At 38.6% G+C, this 25,176-nt stretch overlaps 1 protein-coding gene across 1 annotated transcript in view; it reads left to right on the top strand.

Annotated features, from left to right (window-relative positions):
* Positions 1–555: 555 nt before the first annotated feature.
* Positions 556–25,176, top strand: part of IMPG1 (interphotoreceptor matrix proteoglycan 1) — a 116,008-nt gene continuing 91,387 nt past the window's right edge. Inside the window, 2 exon segments of the mRNA XM_023754312.1 lie at positions 556–622; positions 24,501–24,734. Coding sequence (XP_023610080.1) covers positions 556–622; positions 24,501–24,734 — 301 coding nt within the window.

Genomic DNA, 25,176 nt, shown 5'->3' with positions numbered 1-25,176 from the left:
TTACAAAGCAGTACATTTCTATGAGGCTTGCGGCCTCCGGAGACTAACACATATTGAATAACCACATACTCCCAGGGACAGCAGTTAAGCTCTCTCAATGGATGTTCCTTGTGGGTGTCATTTTGGAACACATTTGACCCCAACTGTCAGCCTTCTTCTGCATGTGGCAGGATGTCCCCTGGCTCTCTGTGTCACTGTAACAGGTGAATAACTAAGAAAAAAAGCAATCCTTCTGTCTGTGGACACTTGTTTATAATGGCATTTGGGGTCCTGGGGCTAGGCGGACAGGTGCTCTTCCAGAAGGCTAATGAGATAAAGGTTCCTCCAGCTGGCCCTTACGCAGAGCTTACACCTGAGAAGCAGATAAGCAGATTACTCCAGAAACAGACACTGCTTCGTGTTCTTCATAAATCGTAAAGGTAAACCAGGAAGGTTATCCTCACTCAACTTGCATCAGTATTTAATTCTTTCCCATATTTCTGTCCTTTTCTGTTTTAATGAGATTTGGGGCCCTTCCGTGATTGTTACCAGATTTACCAATGCACAAAAGTCAGAATGTATTTGGAAACCAGAAGGGCTATTTTTGTTATTTGGATTTTTCTCCAAGTTCAAGGAAACAAAGGTACGTTGTTTAAACTTGTTTATTTTTAAATTGCTTACCTGTAAAATCTATTTACAGAAATGAACATTCAAAATCAACAAGGTTAGCACTGTATCTCAGAGGGCTAGTATATGAGAGGCCCTAAATAAATACTGAATGATTGATTAAATGATTGTCCAAAATGGTTTTTACTTTATTAAATATTTACTACATAATCCTAAATTACAATTTATATTAACAAAATAGGAGAGGCGAATGCATCCAACTCCTTAAAATTGACAAATAAAATCTAAAAAATATAATTACTGTTTTTTCATTTATGATCAGACAAAAAGTGTATTTCTTACCTTCTCACAGTTAAATCATGAGTTGCTTCCCTTAGAAAATAGAAAATCTGCTTTAGCTTCAGAGTTTATGATTACAACCAACTCAGAAACTTGGTAGTTTTTGAAGTTTTATGTATATAAAAACTAGGTACTGAATGTTCTTACGGCAAATCTTCAAATGAATCTAAAATTAAAGCAAACTACAAAACAGGCATATTTTTAAAAACAATGTATTTTTTTAAACTTGAAGAAAGCTTCACTTTTTTAAAGAATCAGCTTGATTTTTAAAACATGATATTTTTAAGACATTTGAAATCAATAATTTTCAGTTCTTCTTTAAGGATGACATAGTTTCAGACAATTAACATGTTAATTGAACTATTGGTTTAAAAATATCCATAGAAAAGTACAAACAAATAGTTGTGTGCTTATAAGTCACAAAATAACTGATTCTGTCAGTTATTTTACATATAATTTTTAGTGGTTGCATTTGTAGAGAGAAAAAAATTTCTGGAAAATGTTATATAAAAATTCCCTTTATATTTTGCTACATAAATGATAGTGGGGGAAGCAAAAGTTTACTTACCTCCCCTTTCAATTGTCAATTGCATATAAATGTTTAATTTAGCAAAAATATTTTAATTTAAAAAATTGTGGTATTTTAGTGTATTCTGAATTTAATATGCTAAGCAAGTCAATTTGTCTGTTTCACAAATTTGACCAGGCAAATCAACTTTGGTTTTTTGTTTGTTTACTTAATTATGTTAATAATTTCACTATTTTTTCTATCTGTATATTATATATCAGCCCTTACAAACAATTGCAAATTGCATAATTATATGTAGAAAGTATAATAACATAAGCCCACCAAAAAACTACAATTTGTTGTATACCTATTTCTATGAAACAAAGTATTATAACTATAAAATAAAAAATCCTAATATGTTACTTGTTTGGGGCTTTTGATGCTGTAAGAATCTCAAATCTGAATTTCTGTTAATCTTCAATTAGTGAGGTCTACATTAATTAGAGTTTATTTACTTCAGCCAGACTGGTTTCCCATTTGTGACTAATTACCCATCATGAATGTATTTACATAGAAAATGGTTTTAGGAGAGAGACGATTTCAATGTAATACAACTAGCTTGCCTTGCATAACAATTGGGTGTTACAATTCAAGAATTTGGTTTTTTTAATATAAATTATTTGAAAAATAAAAAAGATGTGAAAAATTACCCATAGTGCTCCCATCCAAACACAGTGTATGCTAGCACCTTCATATGGTTCCTCAGTCTATGTATGCTTACTTAATTTTTTCATGATTGCAGTTCTGTTGCACACAATTTTATACCAGGCTTTTTGTAATTCTAGTACATCATAGGCATCTCCTGCATTGCTATCTAGTTTTGACAAGAATCATGTTATAGGTAGTATAATGTTCCTTTCTGTTAATACTCAACAAAAGTGAAATAGTTGTTTCTAGTTGTTTTTGTTGTCATGAATATTATTCTGGTGAACATTTTGGTGCATAAGCCTCTCTAGGTATTTAAGATAGCATAAATCCACTAAGTTAAAATTACTGGGTCTAAGCAATATAAACAGTTTTATGGTATTTGATTCATATTGTCAAATTACTTCTCAAAAGGTTTCCTATGCCCTTAGGGGATTCCCCTACTCTCCCCACCTTCCCCATTTGATTCCCAGAGTGCTTACATGTACCCAATACAGAATACTAAGGGATTCAATCCTTGTTTCAAAGGGTTTCTTTAAGCTTTCTAGATTCTGAATGTAGTTTTTCTACTGATACATAAAAATTAAATGGTTTTGATTTTAAAACGTTCATTAAATACAATTGTTTAGTGCAACAAAGATAGTTGAATAGTTTCAAAGAACGATTACTTCGTGGAGATACCAAGGCTCCTCTCTTCGGTATCCATAGTGGGGATACCAGTTGCACTGGGTGTGTACAGCACGGTTTTATCCTCTTACCTTTCCATTTCACATAAATCATTTCATCTAATCACTTGTGACATTCTGATGTGTGGGATACAGGGCAGAGAGAAAACCCACCCTTAGCAAGCCCTAAAATGGAAATGGTGTTTATCACAGTATGTGCCTTTTGCATTACATTTGATTATACTAAATGAAACCTTTAACTAAGTTATTATTAGTTCACCAAGGTAGGTAATTATTTTAGGAGCTGTGAAATGTCAGGAAATTTGCATTTGAAGCCACTCCATTTCTTGCTAATCCTTTACTACTGGGATATATTCTCTTTCCATAAAATTTCCTCTAAGGTATATTCCCTCATTGTGGCTCCATTAGAAGAGAACAGGGGTCCATTTGTATATCTGAGATAGCTGCCTAGTGACAGTCACACTGACTTTGCAGCTCCTATATTTTTTTAATCTCTGTTACAGTCTCAAGACAGTGTAATTTGAAAGGTTCAAGGCAGGTTATTTTTGCTCAATTATATCTGAGAAGGTGTCCTTAAAATCAAAGCTGTGTAAATTAAAAATACTTTGCATCCAATTTGTGGCATGCTTCAAACCATTTATTAGATTATATACTTACTTAAAAATAAAGAAGCAATTGCTGCTTTATGGCCCCTCTATGCTTTTTTCACTGATCACACTAAAGAACTATTATATGTGTGAGTTAATTAAGAAGCAATGACATGACCTACTGCTTTCTTGGCCATTTCTGTCAATCATGAGCATGCAGCCACCTTAAATATCAACTATATTTGCATGCTAACCCTCTCTGGAAACTCAGATCCTGTATACCTGTAATGCCTCAATCATGTTCACAGGTTTTTATGTTGTTTTAAAACAACGGTTCTCAACCTGTGGGTCGCGACCCCTTTGGTGGTCGAACGACCCTTTCACAAGGGTCGCCTAAAACCATCCTGCATATCAGGTATTTACATTATGATTCATAACAGTAGCAACATTACAGTTATGAAATAGCAACGAAAATAATTTTATGGTTGGGTCACAACATGAGGAACTGTATTTAAAGGGCCAGAAGGTTGAGAACCACTGTTTTAAAATAATCTCAGGCAACAAAGTTTGTTTTTCACAATAGTATCTAGGTTTATATTATAATTCAGTATGTATGTGGTAATGACCATAATAACAAGCCAGTCAGAGAAAGACAAGTATCACATGATCTCTCTCATATATGGAATCTAATGAACAAAATAAACTGATGAACAAAATAGATCTAGAGACATAGAAACAGACTGTCGAATCTCAGAGGGAAGGCTGGGGTAGGTGGGTGAGTGGGAAGAGATTAACCAAAGAACTTCTATGAATATATGCAAACCCATGGACATAGACAATAGTGTGATGAAGGCCTGGGGTGGGAAGCGCGGTTCGGCTAGAAGGGGTCAATGGGGAAAAAGGGGGACATCTGTAATACTTCCAACAATAAAGATAAATTAAAAGGAAAAAGAAATTCTGACCTCATCACTATGTTGTGAAGTATCAGACTCCAGGCAGGGTATCTGCGGTCTCAGTCCACACCACCTCTTCTTGCTTCAGGGTAGGAATGACATTCTGCAGTTGAGGGGTACCAACCTTGGAACCCCTCCAAGCAGCTTGCTGAAAGGAAGAGAAAGCCTCAGACCACAGTGTGAGGTTTAACCTTCCAAAGCAGACAGTCTTCAGCAACTGCTGGGTCTGAGCCTAGTGAGATTTGACAGTGTCACTGGGATTTCAACCTCACAAATCAAGAGCACCAAGTCAGAGGGAACCATTTCAATAATGGATAGTGATGTACTTTTTGCTCTGGGTCCAAGGCAAAGTTTAGCCTACAATGAGTTGACATGGTTGACTTGCATAGCCATGGTAATGAGAATTTGTGTATGGAAATGGCAGTCAAGTGTGAACTACACATGCATTGCTATAACTGTTTGCTGAAAATGTGTGCCCATGGGTGCACCTCTCTACCGGCCACAGTAAATGTGGGAAAGAACATGAAAGAGCTGCAGAACAGTGGTAAATGCTTCTAAGCATATGGTTGTATCAGTAGATAAATATTATCCCATGAACAATCAGTCATTTTTTGAGGAAACACTGTCTTTCTGTTTGCCTTTGTAAAGTCATCTTAATTCCTTCCAACTTGGTTTTCTTCATTCAACCATCTCTAGTCCCCTTGTCCGCCTCAGCCAACATCTATTTTCATAACTGCTCCCCCGGGAGAAGGGTTAAAAGAAACTAAACCAAATGGAATTTTGTGGAGAAAAGTCAAGACCTCAAAATTAATGAAAATTTCCACTTCAGAAATACTTTAACTTCATATAGAAAATAACACACATAGGGCTAGTTTGTCTGTCTTAAGGTTCCTGCTGTATTTATGACAAACAAAAGTTACACTAAATTAAGCCCTACTATAAAACCCAAGGGCACTATTACTAACCCACTGTAGTTAGTTCAGACCTGATCATAATATTTTGCAGGTAGCAATCATATTGATACTTTCCTTATAAAAGCTCGAGCATATTTTAATTAATCTGACTTTCTGAGATTTTGCTGGTTCACAGACTCAGCTCATTTCTAGTCAGGAACCTAAGGCAGAGAATCATTTGAGGTGAGAAGGTTAGAACCAAAACTGAGATTTAAGCTGTATCTAGTCCTATCCAATATCCACTTAGTCTATTAATTAGGCCAATATCATATGGAGTGCAATTAACATGGTTTTTACTATCAGTTCAAAAGCCAACATTCCTCTGCTGACAACACTAGGTGATCACTGATTCTGGACCATCTCTAACATTTATATGCATGTATTTACCCATATTATTCAGCTCTACCATAAAAAATGGAAGCACCAAATTTAGGAGTTCTATTACTCATTAAGAAAGAAGTATGACACTTGGAATTCCTCAAAGAAGTGGAGTCGTTTATTCATTATGTCACTTTAAATGCCCACCATTAAAGTCTACATTTAGTGACAAGTGGCTTATTTAAGGTTGCGTTCTATATCTAAAGGAAGTGCCTGGCCTGATGGATGTGATCTGACACAGTGGGAAAGCCTCTTCTGAACCAAAAATGCCTTCCTATCAAACACTGAAATTTTACCTCCAAGTTGGCAATATTTTCAGACTCGAGATATACAACTCTGAAACACCCCTTTCTAATCATTTCTCTTCCTTCCAGAGAATCTGATTATATTCTCATCAAGACACACCAGTCCCTCAGCCTCTTCTAATTTCTCCAGTTTTCAGCCCATCCAAATATCAGTGTCCTACACATTAATCCCAGCTTCTAGGGTGCTCTCCTGAACCTGACTCAATAGTCTTCTTGTTACTACAATAGAAACTTGGCCCTTAACTTTCTGCCCCCTTTGCTTGGTTATTCCACTCTGGGTAAACTTAGTCCTCACTTTTTTTCACTCCCATTCTTGAGCTGCCAAGTGGTTTTAGAGAATCTCAAATAAACAGAGTGCTTCCATGAAAAAAATTGATGTGCTATAACCTTAATCAAGCCCTCCAACTCATTCCACAGTGATACCCATCTCTGATGCCCTGACTTAGTCTCCCAGTCTGATTTCCAAACCTTCCCTCTCTCCTCAAGTCTGCAGCCCAATTCTCCCTCATTCACATAACAGTACAGTTAAAAGTTAAAACTTTAAGGTTTGCATAGGACTGCATTCAACACAGAACACAGATGCACAGAACAGTTCTGTCACTTATGTGGCCTTGGCAAATTGCTGTCTCATATCTATCTCCATCTTATGGTTTCTCGTCTATAAAATGGGAATAATAATAGCAGTGTCTGCCCCATAGAGCAGTAAGGAAGATAAGTGAACTAATGTTTATGAAGCTCTTAATGAGGTACCTTCCACACAAATGCTCAATAAACACTAGCTCCTAAGATGACTATGATGACTACCACCGTTACTATTACCACTGCCTCCTACATGCTGAGAAGATTGAAGGCATTTGACTTCATTTGACATCTCTTCTTTCCACTTCAAAGTTTCTCTGAATCTTTATCCAAACTCTTCTCATTCTTTCTTGTTTCAGAGAGAATAAAATGATTTCATGCTTTTGCTACTGTTGTTGCTATCTACCTATGACTTTAACTCCTTTTACAACCCATCTCCACAAGAGCTTCCTCTGCCGGTCTCCTTTTCCATTGACTTACTTTTCCCAGCCTAAAGGCTTACATGGAACATTTTTCAACACTGGTGCAGACACCACTGCTGGAGCTCCTGCACTAAAGATTCTTATTTAATGTGTCTGGGGTGGGATCATTATTAAAGCCATCCAGGTGATTCTACTATGCGGGCAGTTTTGAGAAGCATGATCTATTGCTCTTCGGTAAAGATATGATATATGGGTCATTATATGATGGGCCAACAGGGGATTTGTTTTAATCTCTCTTTTTTACTAAATTATATCATAAATCTATTTCCAGTCTGAAGGGAGGGGTCTCATTATTTAATAGGGCTCATAGAATGATTTGTGTAATCATTCTCTTTATTATATTGTCTCATTTTTAAAACAATTTTACATAAAACAGCACTGATTATATTAGGGCATAGATAGGTTACAGGAATAGGTATTTTGAAAAAGCTACACAGAATGCTCTGATGCACACTGTTAAAAGACAAATGCTTAATGAGGACAGGGACCACCTCTATTTTATTCTCCATAATATCATCAGCATCCCCTTCTGGCCCAAACCACTCTGCTTCTTGCATTCTGTCTCATTTCATGCTGTCAGCTTTTAGCTCTAAAGTCAGGAGTGTGGGTATTATTTAAAACATCTTCCTCCTCTTCATATGTAATTTGTTACCAAATCCTATCAAATGGTGTGCTGGTCAATATTTAGCAACCATCTCTCCCTGGAGTGAAAATCCTAACCACGCTGTTTGCCAATATCCACAATGCAAATAACTAGTCCTGCCATGGCCAATTTCAAGCTGCCAACATGACATCATCTGGCGTGCACAATCAGCTCTCAGGAGCTGGCACCAATGTGGACCTGTTTCAGCACAACTGCATTGTCAAATTTAGGAGACAAACGTGTCCTTAACTGAGCTTCACCTTTTCATCCCCACTTCCTGGGGTCCTATTATAACAACCTTCTCTCAGGTTCTGGCCTCTGGCTTCTCCATTTTCTAAACCTGTGCGAATAGTCAGTCAGTGTCAAATCCTGTCAATACTATCTCATAAATATCTTTGTATTTCTCTAACTTTAACTAATTCTGTTATCCACTGTACACCATATTCCCCCTCTTGAGGAAAAAAAAGAAAAGGAAAGAAAAGAACTTCCAAAGCTTCCTGATGCCTTTGGAATAAAGTCCAATAATTTCATTGGAAGGTTCTTACTGGTATAATCTGGCCGCTACCATCTTTTTCAGCCTTACTGCTTGAGTCTCAGCCATGGACTATCTTCATTGCTTTCTATAAAACTTCTTACTTGGGAAATATACATCAAGAGTGTACAAACCATACCTGTGGTATTTATAAAACAACAATAACATGCTCACTTCCCAGATAAATAATAAAACATCAATAGTATCTTAAAAGCTCCCATCTGCTCTGCCAGGATCTCTTTCCCTTTGCTCCGTGCCAGCAGTAGCCACTGTCATGAACGTTGCGTTAAGCATGTCCTTGTTTGCCATTAGTGTCTCCAGCTACAGATGTATTCTCTAAATAATGCATTTCTGTTTTCTTTGTGATTTTTATATAAACAATACTATGCTGTATGTGTCCTCTTATGACTTAGTTCTTTGGCTCAGCATTATGTTTTAAGATTCATCCGCATTGTTGCATATAGCAGACCCTGAGGCAAAAGCTTCCCTGTTACTCTTCATTAGGGAGTGCATTTTCAGGGAACCAGAAGGAAAAGAAAATGAGGAGTGAGGCAGTGAACAAGTGCGAACCAACGTAAAGATGCCTTGCCAACTGGTCACCACTTTGTATCAAGTGTAACCGATTGCTGGTCTACAGGACCGCAGGACCTCCAGACAGCCCATGAGGGCGAGAACCTGGGGTAAATGGTGAAGAATTTACAAGGGATCTCTTCAAAGGTTTGCCTCGCAGGACAGTAACTTTCCTATACTTCTAGTGTACTCAGCTGTGGACAGCAGGGGCGTCCTGCTGCTTCTCACCTCTCTGCAGCCACAGAAAATCCTGGGGCAAGAGAAACAAATACCCAGACAAAGCCACCAGACAAGGAGCTATGGGCCTATGTCTCCTGTAGCAGGTCAGAGCATATGAAGAGGTGAGGCTCAGAGGGCCTCCTGAGAGGCATCTGAGACATGCTATGGCCTCGTACAGATACACAACCACAGAGTCATTCTTCTCTTGATGGACTTCACCCTTGTATGTGTATCCTGGTGCTCACACCAGGCAGGAGTTTCTCCAACATCTAGGTCTCTCTCTCTCTCTCTCTCTCTCTCTCTCTCTCTCTCTCTCTATTATATAGGAGAGAAACAGTATGTCATAATGTTTTCAACTTTACCAGATGATATCAAACTGTTTTTCTCAGTGTTTTTTGCCATTTTGAGTGAGAGTTCCTTTTATTCCAAATCCTCACCCACACTTGGTAATGCCTGACTTTATTAATATGTTTATTTATTTACATATTTATTCACTTATTTATTCATTTTGTCAGTGTGCGGGGCGGGGGGGTATGTAATCGTATCTCATTGTGGTTTTAATTTGTATTTCTCTGATTAATAATGAAGTTGAATATCTTTTCATATATTTTGGGTCCTTTTTGTTTCCTCTTCTAAGAAATGCTTACACAAGTATCTTGCCCCTTTTTCATTGTGATATATGTCTTCTCTTACTGATTTAGAATAGTTCGATAAAAGTTGTGGATGTCAATTCTTTTGCAGTTCTTGCAAACCTTGCAAATATCTTCTCCAACTTTGCAGCTTATTGTTTTCTCTCTCAACGGTCACCTCTGATGAACAGTCTTAATTTTAATGTAGTTGAACTTAGCCTTTAACCTCATGTTTTGTGGGATTTTTTGCCTTACTATAAAAATCCTTTCCTATTTCAAGACATGAAAATATATTGTCTTATAATAGTTGCATAGTTTTGCCTTTCATATTTAAGCCATTAGTATTTTCTGTATGTGTATGTGTGTGTGAAGTAGAAAAACAATTTTTTAATATGGATTACCAATTGTTTTAGCACCATCCATTGGATAGTTTCTCCTTTTCTCTCTGCTCTGTGGTACTCCTTTTGTCATGAGCATGGGTTTGTCCATGTTGTTGTCCCTGAGCCAATGCCACACTGCTTTAATTATTATAGATTTATAATACTTGTGATATCTCGCAACCATGTTTCCCTGGCTCTGTTCTCTTTCTAAGAAGCATCTAAGCTATTCTTGACCCTCCACTCTTCCATAATACATTCTAAGATTAGTTCACCAAGTTCCACAAAACACCTTATTGAGGTTGATTTATACTGTGTTGAATCTATAGATCAATTTGGGGAGAATTGATACCTTTATAATGTTGTGTTTCTACCTAAGAACATGGAATATCTTTCTTTTCATTAGTACCTTACAGTAAAGCTGTGCAATCTGTAGTAATAAAAGCATAATATGCTAATTAAACTGGACATCCTTCCAGATGACCTTCTGGACAAAGCCAGGGCTGCAAGGGAAGCCCGGGTCCCGGGTGCCAGAGGGAAGCCAGTGCCAGCAGCCAGGGAAGGAAAGCCTACTCTTGCATGAATTTCGTGCATCGGACCTCTAGTTAATTTAATAAAGGGCTTCCACATCTTGTACTTGACTCTAGCTTCATTATATTAATTGTGATCATGTAAATGGCATTCTTATTACCTTTTCTATATAGAAAAGTAATTGTATTTAAATACCATATCTTTTCTGAACAATCTTAATTGCATCCTTAACTTGATACTGATCTTGAAGGGAATGCTTTTCTAATTCACCATTAAGTATGATACTTGTTTTAGATCTGAGTTTGTTTCGTTTTTTTGTCAATACCCTATGTCATTTTTTTAAGTTATTCTCTATTCCTAAGAGTTTTAATCATGAATAGATATAAAAATGTATTGGATACTTCTATATCTATTGAGATTGCCAAATGGTTTTTCCATTTTAATTCATCAATGTGATAAATTACCTTAATTAATTTTCAAATATTAAGCCAACTCTATATTCCTGACATAAATCCATTTTGGTCATGACCTTTTTCACACACTGCTAGATTTCATTTGCTAACATCTTATTTCAAATTGCTGAATTCAAATTCCTAAGTGAGATTGAAGCATGATATTTTTTCTCATAGTTTCCTTGTCAGGTTTTGTAAGAGTTCGTATAAAAATGGAATTCATTTTTCCTCTAATGATTAATAGAACTCTCTGGTGAGGCTAGAGAGTTATATTTATGGAATGACATTTGACTACTAACTGAAAATTTTAAAGGATATAAAAATAATTAGGCTTTCTATCTTTTCTATTAGTTTCTGTTAAGTTATATATTTCTAGAATTTATTCATATAAATTTCATATAAAATTTTATATTTATTAACAAAATATTATTCATGACATCCTCTTGTTGTGTTTTTCATGTCTTCAGAAAGTATAATGATATCCTCCTTTTTCAATCCTGATAGTAGTTAGTTGTGTCTTCTCTTTCTTACTTGAACCAATCTTGTTTTTTGTTTTTAGTATTTTCAAAGGAAAAAAATGTTGGCCTTTATATTTCCTTTTCTTCTCTCTTATATTATTATTTTCTCCTTTATATTTTATTAAACTCTACTCTTATCTTTATTTTTCTTGTATTTTTAATTTATTTTTTTCTTTTGCTAACCTCTTGAGATAGATACTTAGCTCATTAATACTTAGCTTTTTCTTTTTCTAATATAGGCTTTTTAATGGGGTAAATGTACCTTTCATGTACTGATTTAGCTATATCCCACAAGTTTCATGCAGTATTTCTATCATTTGATAAAAATATTTCTAATACCCAGCATGATTTCTTCATTGGCTAATGAGTTAATTTAAGGTATGATTATTTTTAAATTTTCAAACATATGGGTATTTTCCAGTTGGTTTTTAAAACTGATTTTGAGCTTACTTCCCTGTAAGTCTGAGAACATAATGTATCTGTATTATAATCCAGGATATAGATTTGTGCATATTCTCCCTATGCTTGCAAATAAATTTTATAATTAATATGAACATATATTTTTATTTTCAAATGTTTTAAATATATTCATTAGGTCAAGTTTAATTATATTTTCAAACTTATATATCCTCATAAATTTTCGTATTCTAGCTCTATCAATTACCAAGAAAGATTTCTTAAAATCTAACTTCTATCATTGGTGATTTTACTTTCTTTATTGTTCTGTCAACTTTTGTTTTAAATATTTTAAGGTTTATTATTAAGTACATAAAATTTTAACTTGTCACATCTTTCTGGCAACTTTTATCTTTTTTTATATTTTATTGATTTTTTACAGAGAGGAAGGGAGAGGGATAGAGAGTTAGAAACATCGATGAGAGAGAAACATCGATCAGCTGCCTCCTGCACACTCCCCACTGGGGATGTGCCTGCAACCAAGGTACATGCCCTTGACTGGAATCGAACCTGGGACCCTTGAGTCCGCAGGCCAACGCTCTATCCACTGAGCCAAACCAGTTAGGGCGCAACTTTATTATGATGATGTAACTGTTTTCATGTTTGTAATGCTTTCTGCCAACTAAGGAATTGCACCCACTGGTGTGCTGGAACTGGCCCATACTAACTTACAGGTCTCAATTTTACACATTTCTTCCAACTCAGTGTTCGATAACATCACATCAGTGGCTTAAAATCAGCCATAGAGGAGTATTAACATGTGGAAATTGGCAAATGCTGCAAAACAGGCCCTCTCGCCCATCCCCAAGAGTTGGTTATTAAACATTTACTAGCAGCACTCTGAATTTATATTGATACTTTATAGCTATACCAACTTTCCTTTGATTAGTATTTTTATCTGCATACTAGAGGCCCAGTGCATGAAATTTGTGCACTCAGGGGCGGCAGGTGGGGGAGGAGGGGTCCCTCAGCTTGGCCTATGCCCTCTCACAGTCTTGGACCCCTCGGGGTATGTCCACCTGCCAGCTTAGGCCCGATCCTCCCAGGATCGGGACTGGCCCATACAGTCAGACATCCCTCTCGCAGTCTGGGACCCCTCCCTCCTTACCACTCACCTGCAACGGAGGCAGGAGAGGCTTCTGCCAGGGCCGTTGGGCTCGCCAGCCATGAGCCGGGCTTCTGGCTGAGCAGTGCTCCCCCTGTGAAGCTCATTGACCACCAGGGGGCAGCTCCTGTGTTGAGCTTCTGCCCCCTGGTGGTCAGTGTGCATCATAGCGACCGGTTGTTCCACTGTTTGGTTGATTTGCATATTAGGGTTTTATTATATAGGATTATAACTTTCTTCAGCCTTTTAATGTCATCTTCTATATATCTTTTCATTTAGATATGTCCATCAGAACAGTATACAGTGGTTTTTCTTTTAATGCAGTCTGACAATCTTTGTCTTTTAACAGTAGCACTTGTTCATTTGTTTTCAGTGTGTCCCAAACATTGCACAGGACATACTTATACTAAAAAAAGTATTAGTTGTTGATCAGAAATTCAAATTTAACTGGGGGTTCTATATTTTATTTGCTAAAGCAGGCAATCCTATTTTCCTCTTATTTGTAAATTTCACAATAAATAAAAAGGTACCAGATCATAATAACAGCTACCAATGTGCAAGACCTTCCTCAAAACTCTAGACATCTATTTTCTCATTTAATCTTTAAAAAGAAAAAAAACTATATCACATGCAAACATTAGTGAAAAACTATGGTGTCAGAATTATTATTATACTATTTTTAGGTTAGAAATTTAAAGCATATGGGGATTATTTGCCCAAGTTCAGAAAGTGGCTTAGGAAGGCAAAAGGCTCAGGTACTCAAAATGAAGTTTTTCTTTTCTACATGAACTATGATAGGTCCTTACGCATCTGAAAGTTCACCAGGTAGAGGTTTGCAGCTGTTTCTGTTTAGTCTGCTCTCCTTGAGTAGTTAAAATATCATTCTTTTGTGGCTATATTGCACCAATGCTATACATGTAATTCTCTTTACTCAGAACTCCCAAAATATTCCAGCATCAGGTTTACATGAGAGCACTAAACTACAAAGTAGTGTATTGCATGGCTTATAATGTTAAAACCCCGGCCAAAAAAACAAAAAAAAAGATTCAAAAAGTAAAGATGCTGAGCTAAATTAGACCCGCTTGGGATATGAGTGTTTCAGATACGGTAAGAATTTAACAAGATAAGTATTCTCCAAATTTATAGCACTCCTAGGAATTACAGGGAGAGATAACCCATTTCCAGCAACCCAGCACAGCTGGAACCAGAAGGCAAGTGACACATATCATTCCTGTGTCCCATAAGCAAGTCTTCATTCCTCTTCCCTGATATTTCCTTGGCACACCCCCGCCTCTGAAGTTAGCTTCTTCCTGAGTTTGGGGAGATTTTTTTATAGGCTCTTGGAAGGTCTCTGAATTCCTGCTACTTGTTTCCCCACACATTTCCAAACTGATCATGGACTGAATCTGCCTCCGGCTTATGAGTGACCTGGTACTGTTCCAGCATAACCCTTTGGCATTCATATCATCCCACTATTGTGTCAAGCCAAGCTATAAAAATGCTCTGAAAACTATAATAACCCATACATTTGTGAGGTACAATTACAACTCATAATCCACATATCTCAGATTTACTTGTAAAATTCCATTCTGAATCTCTTACCCATCACCTATGTATTTATTTAAGCTCCACATTTTGAAATCTATGGAGAGGGTGCAAAAAAAAATACACATGATGGGTTAAAAATTTAGAAGCAGAAGCAATGAAAAAGGTTAGTAGAATTTAAGTCAATGTAAGGATGAAATGATGAAACGTGGCTTAATGGGGTTGGTCCTACATGTATAGAGAGGCGGTAGCTGCCCAATCAGGGTGATCTGCAGGGTACTAAAAAATTCAGCTGCTGGAGGAAGCACTGGTTTCTCTTTGTCAGCTCCTGAAAATGAGCCTTAGCTAAGCTGGCCAGCAACTTGAACATAATTGTTCTCACTCTGTTTCACATCCTGTCTTCTTCAACCTGACCTCAGCACTATACCAACTCCGCTCACCATTTTTTTCCAAAGCAATATGCTTTACAGTTAATCACAGCTTATAGAAATACCCTGCTCTTCTAACTTTCAAGTATTTAGAGGAGAAAGGATTTTGCTGATCTTGTATATGTATTCATGTGAAAAGCATTTACAATCCTTAACATTTTAAACTTTCTGCTAAAATTCTCAGGCAAATTTAGCACTCCATGAAGAAGACTCAGTGTTGATCCTGTGGTTTCTCACAGCCTTGGACACAACACCACATACCTGGAAGGCACTTGAGAGTCCATATGCCTATGGTTATGGAACTGCGGGAGGAACAGCGCCCCTGGGACTGACAGTTGGCTCTGAGTGGACTTCAGCCAAGAGGCTGCATTAGGACCTTGGATGAGATCTTCAAGCCACCCCATGACAAGCACCTCCGTTGTGTGTCTCTTATTCCCCAGGACAGAGAGAGGCCATTCATGTTTGAGAACGCTCCTCCCTACCCCCCTTCTCCATATGCCCTCCTCTCCCTGCCCCACAAACAGGATGGAAGTCAGCACCCATTGCTGTTCTGGGTTCAGGTAAAAACGAGGCCCTGCTGACCTCCTGCCTCTCTGCGCCCTGACACTCACCAGTCATGGAGAGCTCACCACTCCACACTCTCAGAGGGCCACTCCCTCTGACACAGAGGAGACAACCCCCTTTCACGTTTCTACTTCTCCCTTGAACTTCAGTGTTGTTCCTACCCACTCACCAAGCTGCCTATTCCATCAGCAAAATTTCTCAGTAACTCATATTTAAATTTGGTTCTTCCTCTTTTTTTCTTTTTTTTTCTCTTTTTTTTAGTGCAGTGAGGTAGAAGAGGGACTTAATACATATGTATAGAGAATAGAAAACAGGAGTTAGCAACTTTTATTTCTTGTAATGGGTCTCTAAGGTTTTAACCCTTTCCTTTCTGATATATCAAGTTTAATGGCTTAATCTGATTTTTTCAATGAGAAGGAAGATAATGCAACTGCTCTAATCTTTGAGAGAAGGGAACACCAGTTTTCACCCTCATTGGGGAGGGGTGTTGCTGAACGAATACCAGTTTGGGGGGTAAGGAAAGCGGCAATGGCACCCAAGTTTCCAAAGCTTCAGAGAGGGCCGTGTGCAGCATCCCCCTGGCATCACTGCTCATCGGTCTGATGATTGTGAGAGAGTATTCTAAAGGAAACCACTGGAAGTGTCCTTCATTTCTATAATCCTCTCTTCTATCACTTATTCCAGCACACTTCCACAGGGTGGACACTGTGGAGGTTTGGGCACTGTATATAGGAAGAGAGATGGGAAAACAAAGTATGGAAGCTCCTATGTTTGTGCAAAAAAAATGGTGGGCTTGAAATCCATAGAATGTTCTGGAACAGCATTATACCAGGCATTCAGTATCTCTGCAGAACTTTTGAGGTATGGTCAGTTATGTTAAGCATGACGTCCATTGAGTTGCCCTTGCTCTGTGAGAACATTTTTCTGTGATTGAGCATTCTACTAATGTGGGGGCAGACCAGATACAATAGTTAAACAAACAAGCTGAGCATTTGCATAAAGGCCACAATCCCTCGCTGTTTTTTGGTAAGGTGAGAAGTTTATGCAGGATTCAATTATTATTTTTTAAAACTTTCATTCATTAATTAGGCCCTGAAATGTTATCCATAGTCTCTCTACAGAGTTCTGTTTTTCAAATGGAGATTTTTGTTTCATAGGAATGCCAGTAAATTTTGTCTCTACTGTTAATTTGTTCATTAAGCCATTACAGCCTTTTCCCTTGGGGAAAAAATAATGGGTTTGCTAAGTACTTATACCAGTGGCCGTTGCTTTCATAACAGTGCTTCTGGGAAAGCCCCATTCTCAGTTTCCTGTTGTCTGTAATTGTCACTATATGTGTACATAATCCTATATTGTAAGCCTGCAGAGCTCGATGGCTAGAAAATACTCCTCTGGAAGAAAGAGTTTGGTGAGGAGTGGTCCAAAGAGTTTAGTAAGGATCCACTTTACTAAACTCATAATCAAGAAAGAAACTAATTCATGGGCAAGGCTGAGCCCTGAAGTGGAAACTTTGTAAGCAGCCTATGACTGGAAGCTAACTTTGATGCAGAAAGGATGAAAATATACTCTTTAGTGATATGGCAGGGAGATGGTGAGGCCTGTGATGGCTTCCAGGATATCAGTCAACACCAAGGCCATGCGGCCGCCAGCCTAGAACCTGAAGTGGAAAACATACTTTTGAATGAAGGGCTGGCCTTCACTTTAGCTAGTAGACACCCTTAGGCAATGCTTAGACAATCTAACTTTAAAACAATGAATGAAGGGTCAAAGGCCCAGTCTTCCAGACCTGCCACTCCACCCTTGGCCAGATTTAACTTGTTCTCAGAATAAAGTAATGTTTGTATTTAGTTTTTGAATCTAGCTGTTGTTTCATTAATTTCCCTTTCTATATATCTGAAAATTTCCAAACTTGTCATAGCTATACTGCTTGCAGGATCTGGGTCAGCTCCAGGATAGAGTGACTAAAGAAATTTAATTTAAACCCTTAAATCTTCAGTGTCAACCACTTTCCTTAGCTTGCTGCAAGTTGACCTGCCAGTGGACCTGTTGTCCTCCTTTCTGCCCACCTAAATGTTTACCATCTGCCAGGCCTTTCATGAGAACCTCCTAGACCTAGCCCAATTGGAGTCCATCCCACCATGCTAAATCTCAGCCCTTTCTCAAATGTCTTTTTTGCTGCAAAATCACCACCCTCACCACCAACCCCATCAATAACTGTCAATACTCAATATGTACAATTCCAATCTCAAAGTGATTAATGGAGTTACCTGTATTTTCCAACATCAAGCGTTCAGTACATTATGTGTTAGATAGCGACACCTTCTGGTGAAACATCACATGAGGAGAGAAGGAAGGGATGCAATGTTGGTAGCTCTTTGCCTGTGGTAGCAGAGGAATCCTCACACATATGGGAGCTTGCTTTTTTTAGGAAAGGAGATAAAGACAGATCTTTAAAAAAGTTTTGCTGAGTAAAGAGAAAAATTGGTCAGTAGCTGGAGGGGAAGTGGTATCAAGGGAGAATCTTTTAAATAGAAGGGATCCCTAGCCAGTTTTGTTCAGTGGATGGAGCATTGGCCTGTGGACTGAAAGGTCCTGGGTTCTATTCAGGTCAAGAGCACATCCCTGGGTTGCTGGATTGATCCCTAGTGAGGTGTGTGCAGGAGGCAGTCGATCAATAAGTCTCTCTCATCATTGATGTTTCTATCACCCTCTCCCTTCTTCCCTAAAATCAATTTTAAAAAATTAAATAGAAGGGAAAACTCATCAAGCAGTCACAGGAGGGAAAGCAGAGCATTTCAGCACAGATGCAGCCAGTGAGCAGATGCAGTGCTGGAAATTCAGAAAATTCTCTTCAAGCTCCTCTTGTTCTCAATAAAATGTGAAGCAAGGTCATCAGCTGAGAGTGAGAATTGGCAAGAAAGGCAGGAAATCTGAGAAAATTTTGTGCAGTTCTCCAAGAGAGTTGGAAACTCAATGGACCAGGGAAGTGTAGTGTAATATAATTTGAGGATCATAAATTTAAAGTGAGTCCTATTGGTTGTTTTTTCTCCAGCCTTGTTCAGCTACAAGGGTGCAGGTGTGGAGTAAGCAGAGGATTGGATTTAACCATGCTTATGGTGTTGACTATCAAGTACAATAATGGAGGGGCCAGGAAGTGGAGGGCTTGTCATCCTGAAAGGCCAGGCAATATTAATATTTTCTCTCATTGATGCCCATGTTTTTAATTGGTTCCATTTATTATTTATTTGCTCTTGGACAGAGTGAAAGATTCTGGGAATGATGACTTGTCTAAAATATACTTTATGCCTAAACCATCTCCTTTTTTCTGTTCTTTTGATTTTCTTTCACAAAGGAGTTTTTTGTCTTTTCACTTAGGATATTATCTTTAATAAGATGGCTATGTCCAAAACCTCTGAAATTAGACACTATAGAAGGGAGTAGAAATTTCAATAGGAGGTTGCAATAATATAGATGAATAGGACATATGAAGCTATTTTTCATGGTCTAATGTTTTTTTTAAATGAATCTCATTTCTATATTATAACTGACCCATTACTATTTCCACAGGACTTTTTTATTAATTCACTTAGTGAATATGTATTGCATATCTGACGTGTATAAAACATTGTGCTAGGCAAGCACCAAGGTGGGTTGGGATAGCGCAGGATTAAAATACTGAGGTATTTGCAGTCTAAACGTGGTGCTTGCAAATGCAAAGATGTTTACAGCCTAAAGAGGTAAATTCCTGTATTTATAACAAACTAGAGGTACTCAGGGGGGCCCTTCAGCCTGGCCTGCACCCTCTCGCAGGGAGGCTCGTGGGGAGCGGGTCTAAGCTGTCAGTCAGACATCCTTAGCGCTGCCACCACAGATGCGCTCGCCAGCCATGAGCCTGGCTTCTGGCTGAGCGGCATTCCCCTGCGGAGTGCACTGACCACCAGGGATCAGCTCCTGTGTTGAGCATCTGCCCCTTGGTGCGTCATAGCAACCAGTTGTTCTGCCATTCAGTTGATTTGCATATTAGCTTTTATTATATAGGATTTCTGTGCAAGCACTACAACACAAGTTCCATGACCTTTGTTCTTCTAATTTACCACCATTACCATAGAAGGCACCTGGTCAATATGGTGGGTCAGTAAATGCAATAGAGATATGAGCCATGCTAGAGGAACAGGAGGGAGCAATGAATGAACTCTGAACATAAGATCTGAGAAAGCTAGGGAGAGAAGGAGAGAAAGCTTAGAAGCTGGCCCTTAAAGGGAAAGTAGAAGTCCAACAAACAAAGAAGGAGGAGAAGGGCCCTTCAGTATGAAATAACGGACAAGCTTGAAATGAGCCCTGCAGGAAGCAAAGGAAGACGTCAGGACAGACACAGTCTGTCTGTGGACAGCAGTATCAGAGACCAGTGTGTTAGAAAGGAACCGTGATGCCAGGAAGCGAGTGCATGGATTACCAGTTGAAGGAGTTCTATGGAGCACTTACACTGGGCCCAGCACTGTTTTAAGGCCTACACATGCAGTAACCCATTTAGAACCACAGGAATCCTGTGGGAGAGGCACTACTTTCCTCCATTTCACAGGTGAGGAAACTCGGGCACAGAGAGGTCAAGTGCTTCCAAGTTACACAGCTAGTAAGTCACAGAGCCAGTGCCCTGGTTACCATTGTCACTATAAAAACATTGTGAATAGTTAAGTGACCTACAGTATGATTTGTGTTGCTACTGTATTTTTCTTTCACAAATAATGAACATATTTATGTTAAATTTAGACAGTAACCACCATGAGTATTAGCTGTTCATCTGTATTTAGAAGTTCTGACTAGTCAAATGTATTAATTTCCATTTTTGTCTTTGCCTCCTTCAATAATATTACTATTTCCTAAAACTATTGGTTTAAGGATCGTTTTCCTGGTGATTAACATGCAATATAATATAGTACATTTGCATTTGTTTTTGTCCAAATTTATAATCTTTTTAACTAAAATTTTCCAATATGCTTGAATTCTGGAAAAGGTCGGGGGGGGGGGGTTATTGTTTATTTTTTCTGAAATCACTTTGCCCCTCTTTTTTTTTCTAACTTTGAACTTCATCTGGAGATACTTGTTGATGGCAGCTAACTCATCATCATACAGGTTATACTTACGTTTTGTCATCATCTTAGAGAAATATTTCTTCCTCAAAAAAATGTTTCCAATCTTTTATTAAATATGCTCCCTTTTAATAGCAGGTCTTTCAACTACCAATTTATTCTCATTAAACTTTTACCTATTTTTCCCCAAATACTTATATAATCTAAAACTTTAACACATGAAAATACATCCAAAGAATCAGAATTCAGTTCAATATCAAGGTTACAATTTATGCAGCACTGGAGGGCAGCATCTAATATGATCTAATTGCTTTACCCACAAGTGCTTTCATCAGCTCCAATAAATAACAGCTCTTTTTACCTCATTAAAATCTTTAACATTCCATATTGTAATTCTTTAAAAAAAATTGGTTTATTTTATCTGAAATCCTTGGGAAAGACACAGACTTTGTCACTGTGGCCTGTCCTATAAATATCCTTGGACCCAGGTAACCAGAAGTCCTTGTTCTCAGAGATCTTGCCCCCATATCTTCTCTAGCAATGACTTGGGTGGGGACACAGGCAAAATATTTTGATCCTTCTCAAGCAATAATAGTATTACAAGGAGTCCCCTGTGGTTGGTTTTATATAATCTAGAGAAAAACAGCAGGCTAAGGTAACTGATAACTCATATGATACAAGAAACCAGAGAAAGGTAGAGGATAGCCTAAAGTAGAGAACTGCCTAATACAGGGAAAACATAAGAACTGTTTATGGAGGTATCTGTAACTAAGTCTTTGCTATACCAGAGGGAAGAAATAGGACTAATATGTGGAACCCACTGGAAGGTAACTTTCAGTTAAAAGGAAAGAATTATATAAACAGAGATGATATTCAAAAATGGAACAAGGTGCTTCCTAGAGGAAGGAGGCAGCCATTTGTAGAGTTTTAACCTGGAATTTCCTCCAGCAGGGAGACATGAAAACCTGGGTGCTTATATAAGTTATTTTTCAAACAAGGACACATTTGAGAATAAAAGTATAACAGCAGTAAACCAGGAAATCCCAAGCAAACCGAATCTCATGTCACACTAATTCACCTTTGTTTTGACCACCAGCTGTGTGGGTATGTTCACACGTGGAAAATAGGGGGAAATTGGCCTCTTAGGGGAAAGAGAATGAGTCAGAACTCATGGGAATGCCAAGAAACATCTCACCCCTTTACATTCTTATTCTGATTAGATGAAATCCAAAGACCCAGATCTATGTGAGCAAGCCATGATATGAGCAAAGTGTTAAGTTCCAGAGGGATCCAACCAGGGAAATTCCAGGACTGGGGCATTGTTCCCAGAGCCAGAGTAGAGTAAATACAAGTTATTCTGAGACATCTTAAGAGGCTAACATAAAAAAAAAGTAAGAACAGAGCCATCCCCAAAGGACTGAAGATTGTGGAGGCAATAGTGGAGGTGAGAGCAGGGCTAGTCTAACAGCAGGACTCCCTGCACTGCAAGCAGGCACTGAGAGAAAAATGGAACAATGCAGGGTGTATGGGGAGCCTGGTTTCCCCATGATCTGTGTCTACCATGCCAGATAGGCCTAGACTTATTCGATGAGGTACACTTTTTCTTAATGGTAATTGAATTATAATTACAAAAACTTTACTACAACTTACCACACTGTAATTGATAACTGTGTGAAAGGGTTATTAAAAACTAGAGGCCCGGTGCATGAATTCGTGCACAGGTGGGGTCCAACTTGCCTGCCACAATCAGGGCCAATCGGGGCCGGGCCAGCCGGGGGTAGGGGACGTTCCAGTTGGTCCGGTCGCTTGGCTTTTATATATATAGATTAACATTCCTAAACTAAAATTTCCATTTTACCAACTGCTGTGGGCACTAACAACTGTAGACTCAGCTCCTGTGCCCCTTCATGCACTTTGCCCTGATGTTGAATGGGCACCTTCCACTTCGCCATGCAGCCAAACTGACTCAGGGAAACCTGATCCCAGTCCACAGCTAGAATGAACCACTGGGGGTAATCTCAGTCCCCTGCCCTGTGATCCTCAGCTAAGCCAACCGCCCTGCCATATTTCTTCACAACTGGTGCTGGTCCAGATACACGGCATAAATCAGCCATACTTTAGGAAAAGGCTATTTTTCAACATGAACAAGGGCAAGCATGTTTAACTCGGTGGAGCCAGCCTATGGGGACAGTCACCACATGAGGGAGCTGAGCAAGGGGAAGGAGAAGAAGGCAGAAAGGCAGAGGCAGAACTTCATTTTCACCAGGCATCCCCTACCTTCTGCTTCCCTTTGTATGAAATAATAACTTCCTTGTTGTTTAAGCCAGTTTGAAGTAGATGATCTCTCCTCTTCTGCTGAAAGTACCCTTACAGACCCACAAAACAGTGCTTCCCCAACCTGTCTGCACACTGGAGTCCCCTGGAGACTCAATTCCATGTTCCACTCAGGTTATGATGGGTTTGTGTGGTGTGTAGCTGAGTGAGCAAATGAACCTCTCAGCTCCTTTCCTCTCTGGAGATTCCAAAGAATTTATCACTGCCCAAAACTGACCAAGTACTCTGACACTCCTCACAGTGACAAAGATTATGTGTTCCCACTAGGACTCTCCCCAGAATGAAGGAGGAATTTTCATGCTTTGCAACAAGATGTGAGTTGCTCTCCAGCCACTCTGCTTGGATTTCTGCCTGATTTTTTTCAAAAGATATTTGTTCAAGAGCCTTCTTTAGTAGAATGAGAATACAAATCTCTGTAAGGCACACGCTTCTGCTCCCAAGGAGCCATGGTGAGTGGTCCCAACTGTTCATCAAGGATTTCTTTCTTAAATGGTGCAATGGATCAGAGGACAGAGATCGAGTGGGAGAGGAGGTCTCAAGTTTTGACTACACTTTTAACATGACCTAATACCTCTAACCCTCAGTACCTACTGTGTGGTAAACTGAGAAAAATAGTATCTGTTTCATCTATATAGTAGAGCTTTTGTGAGAATGATATGAGATAATACTTATGAAAATTTTCAAAACAAAAAAGTACTCACTGAATATAAGCCTAGGGAGTTAAAAATGAAGTCTAGACACAGCAGAGCCAGCAAGAAGAAATGGCTTGGGGAGTTTGACCCTCTGCCAGCCTCCTCTCTTAGCCGGCCCCTTCACCTTTCCCCTCATCACCCTGCATAAAATCACAAGCTTGTTCTGTAAATGCAACTGTAAGACGTGCCGTGGCCCTCCCTCACTTTCAACCAGATCGACACCCTCTGAGCCCCACACATAAGGAAATCGTAGGACTGCCACTCATCACTAATCGGCAGGAAGGCTGTTTTGTTGCATTGCCCCCCCTCCCCAGGTTTCCAGAAGCACTCCACTTCATCATCGAGAGTATACCCCCGGGTATCACTACGCTATATCACTTCCCACTTGAATTATAATGTCTATCAAAAGAGGCATCTCTCGGGAAGCTTGAGAGCTAAGTGGGGAGTGATTTTTAGAGAGATGTGTGGGAAATGGTTTCAATATTTGGCAGTTCCTAAAGGCAGGATGATTTGAGATGTTGGTGTCTTGTTGTTTTTTAAATACTTGATCAGCTCATACTATTCCCTTATTTCTGAAAGTGCCTTGTCATTGGAATATTACATTTGGCAGTTGCACCAAAGTAGAATTTTCATAAAGCAGAGGATTACAATTTTTCATTGATGCCATTCATTCACCATGTTTCACATATATCACATAAATGTATGTATTCACTAGGAAATCAACCCTTCTTTTACAGATCTCTCCATTAAAATGTGCCATTCTGAAACTAAAGACATAGACAATGCCCCAAGAATCGAAACAGCTGAAAGTCCTGCGAAAATGTATAAAGTGTCAACCATGAGACAAGTATTCAATTTGGCAAAGCATCGAACAAAAAGATCAGCATTTTTTCCAACTGGAGTTAAAGTCTGTCCACAGGAATCCATGAAACAGATTCTAGCCAGCCTTCAAGCTTATTACAGATTGAGAGGTAAGAAAAGAGATGAAACCTGCTTAGCCTTTTCTTCTTTCCATCCCTTCCCTTTTATTCATCTAGGGGTCATATCCAGCCCAGAACTTCCAGTCTGTCCTTTAGTCACAAGAGTTATAAAAATCTGCCAACTAATCGGAGAGTAATGAATAATAAACATTCAAAACAATGATAGGTATCTGCTCTTATGTTTTATAATAATGATAATAATGTCCTGTGCAATACAGAGCCATCAGGGCAGTCAGCAAGTCACCAGGAAAGCCTTGGTCTCTGAGTTTTACCTCTTTAATTTTTGCCAAAGTCCAATATTGGACTTCAATGTTGTTATTATGAAGTAAGAAGCACGGGATGATTGCAACGTCAGGAACCTGAGCAAGTTGATTTATGACTTAACATTTTATTTTTCAAAAGCAACATTACAATCCAAATACTCTCTCCCTCC

This window comes from Myotis lucifugus, unplaced genomic scaffold, assembly GCF_000147115.1.
Source record: "Myotis lucifugus unplaced genomic scaffold, Myoluc2.0 scaffold_59, whole genome shotgun sequence".
NCBI classification, from domain to species: Eukaryota; Metazoa; Chordata; class Mammalia; order Chiroptera; family Vespertilionidae; genus Myotis; species Myotis lucifugus.
The sequence above is the reverse complement of the archived record's forward strand: the minus strand, read 5'-3'. Positions and strand labels throughout refer to the sequence as shown.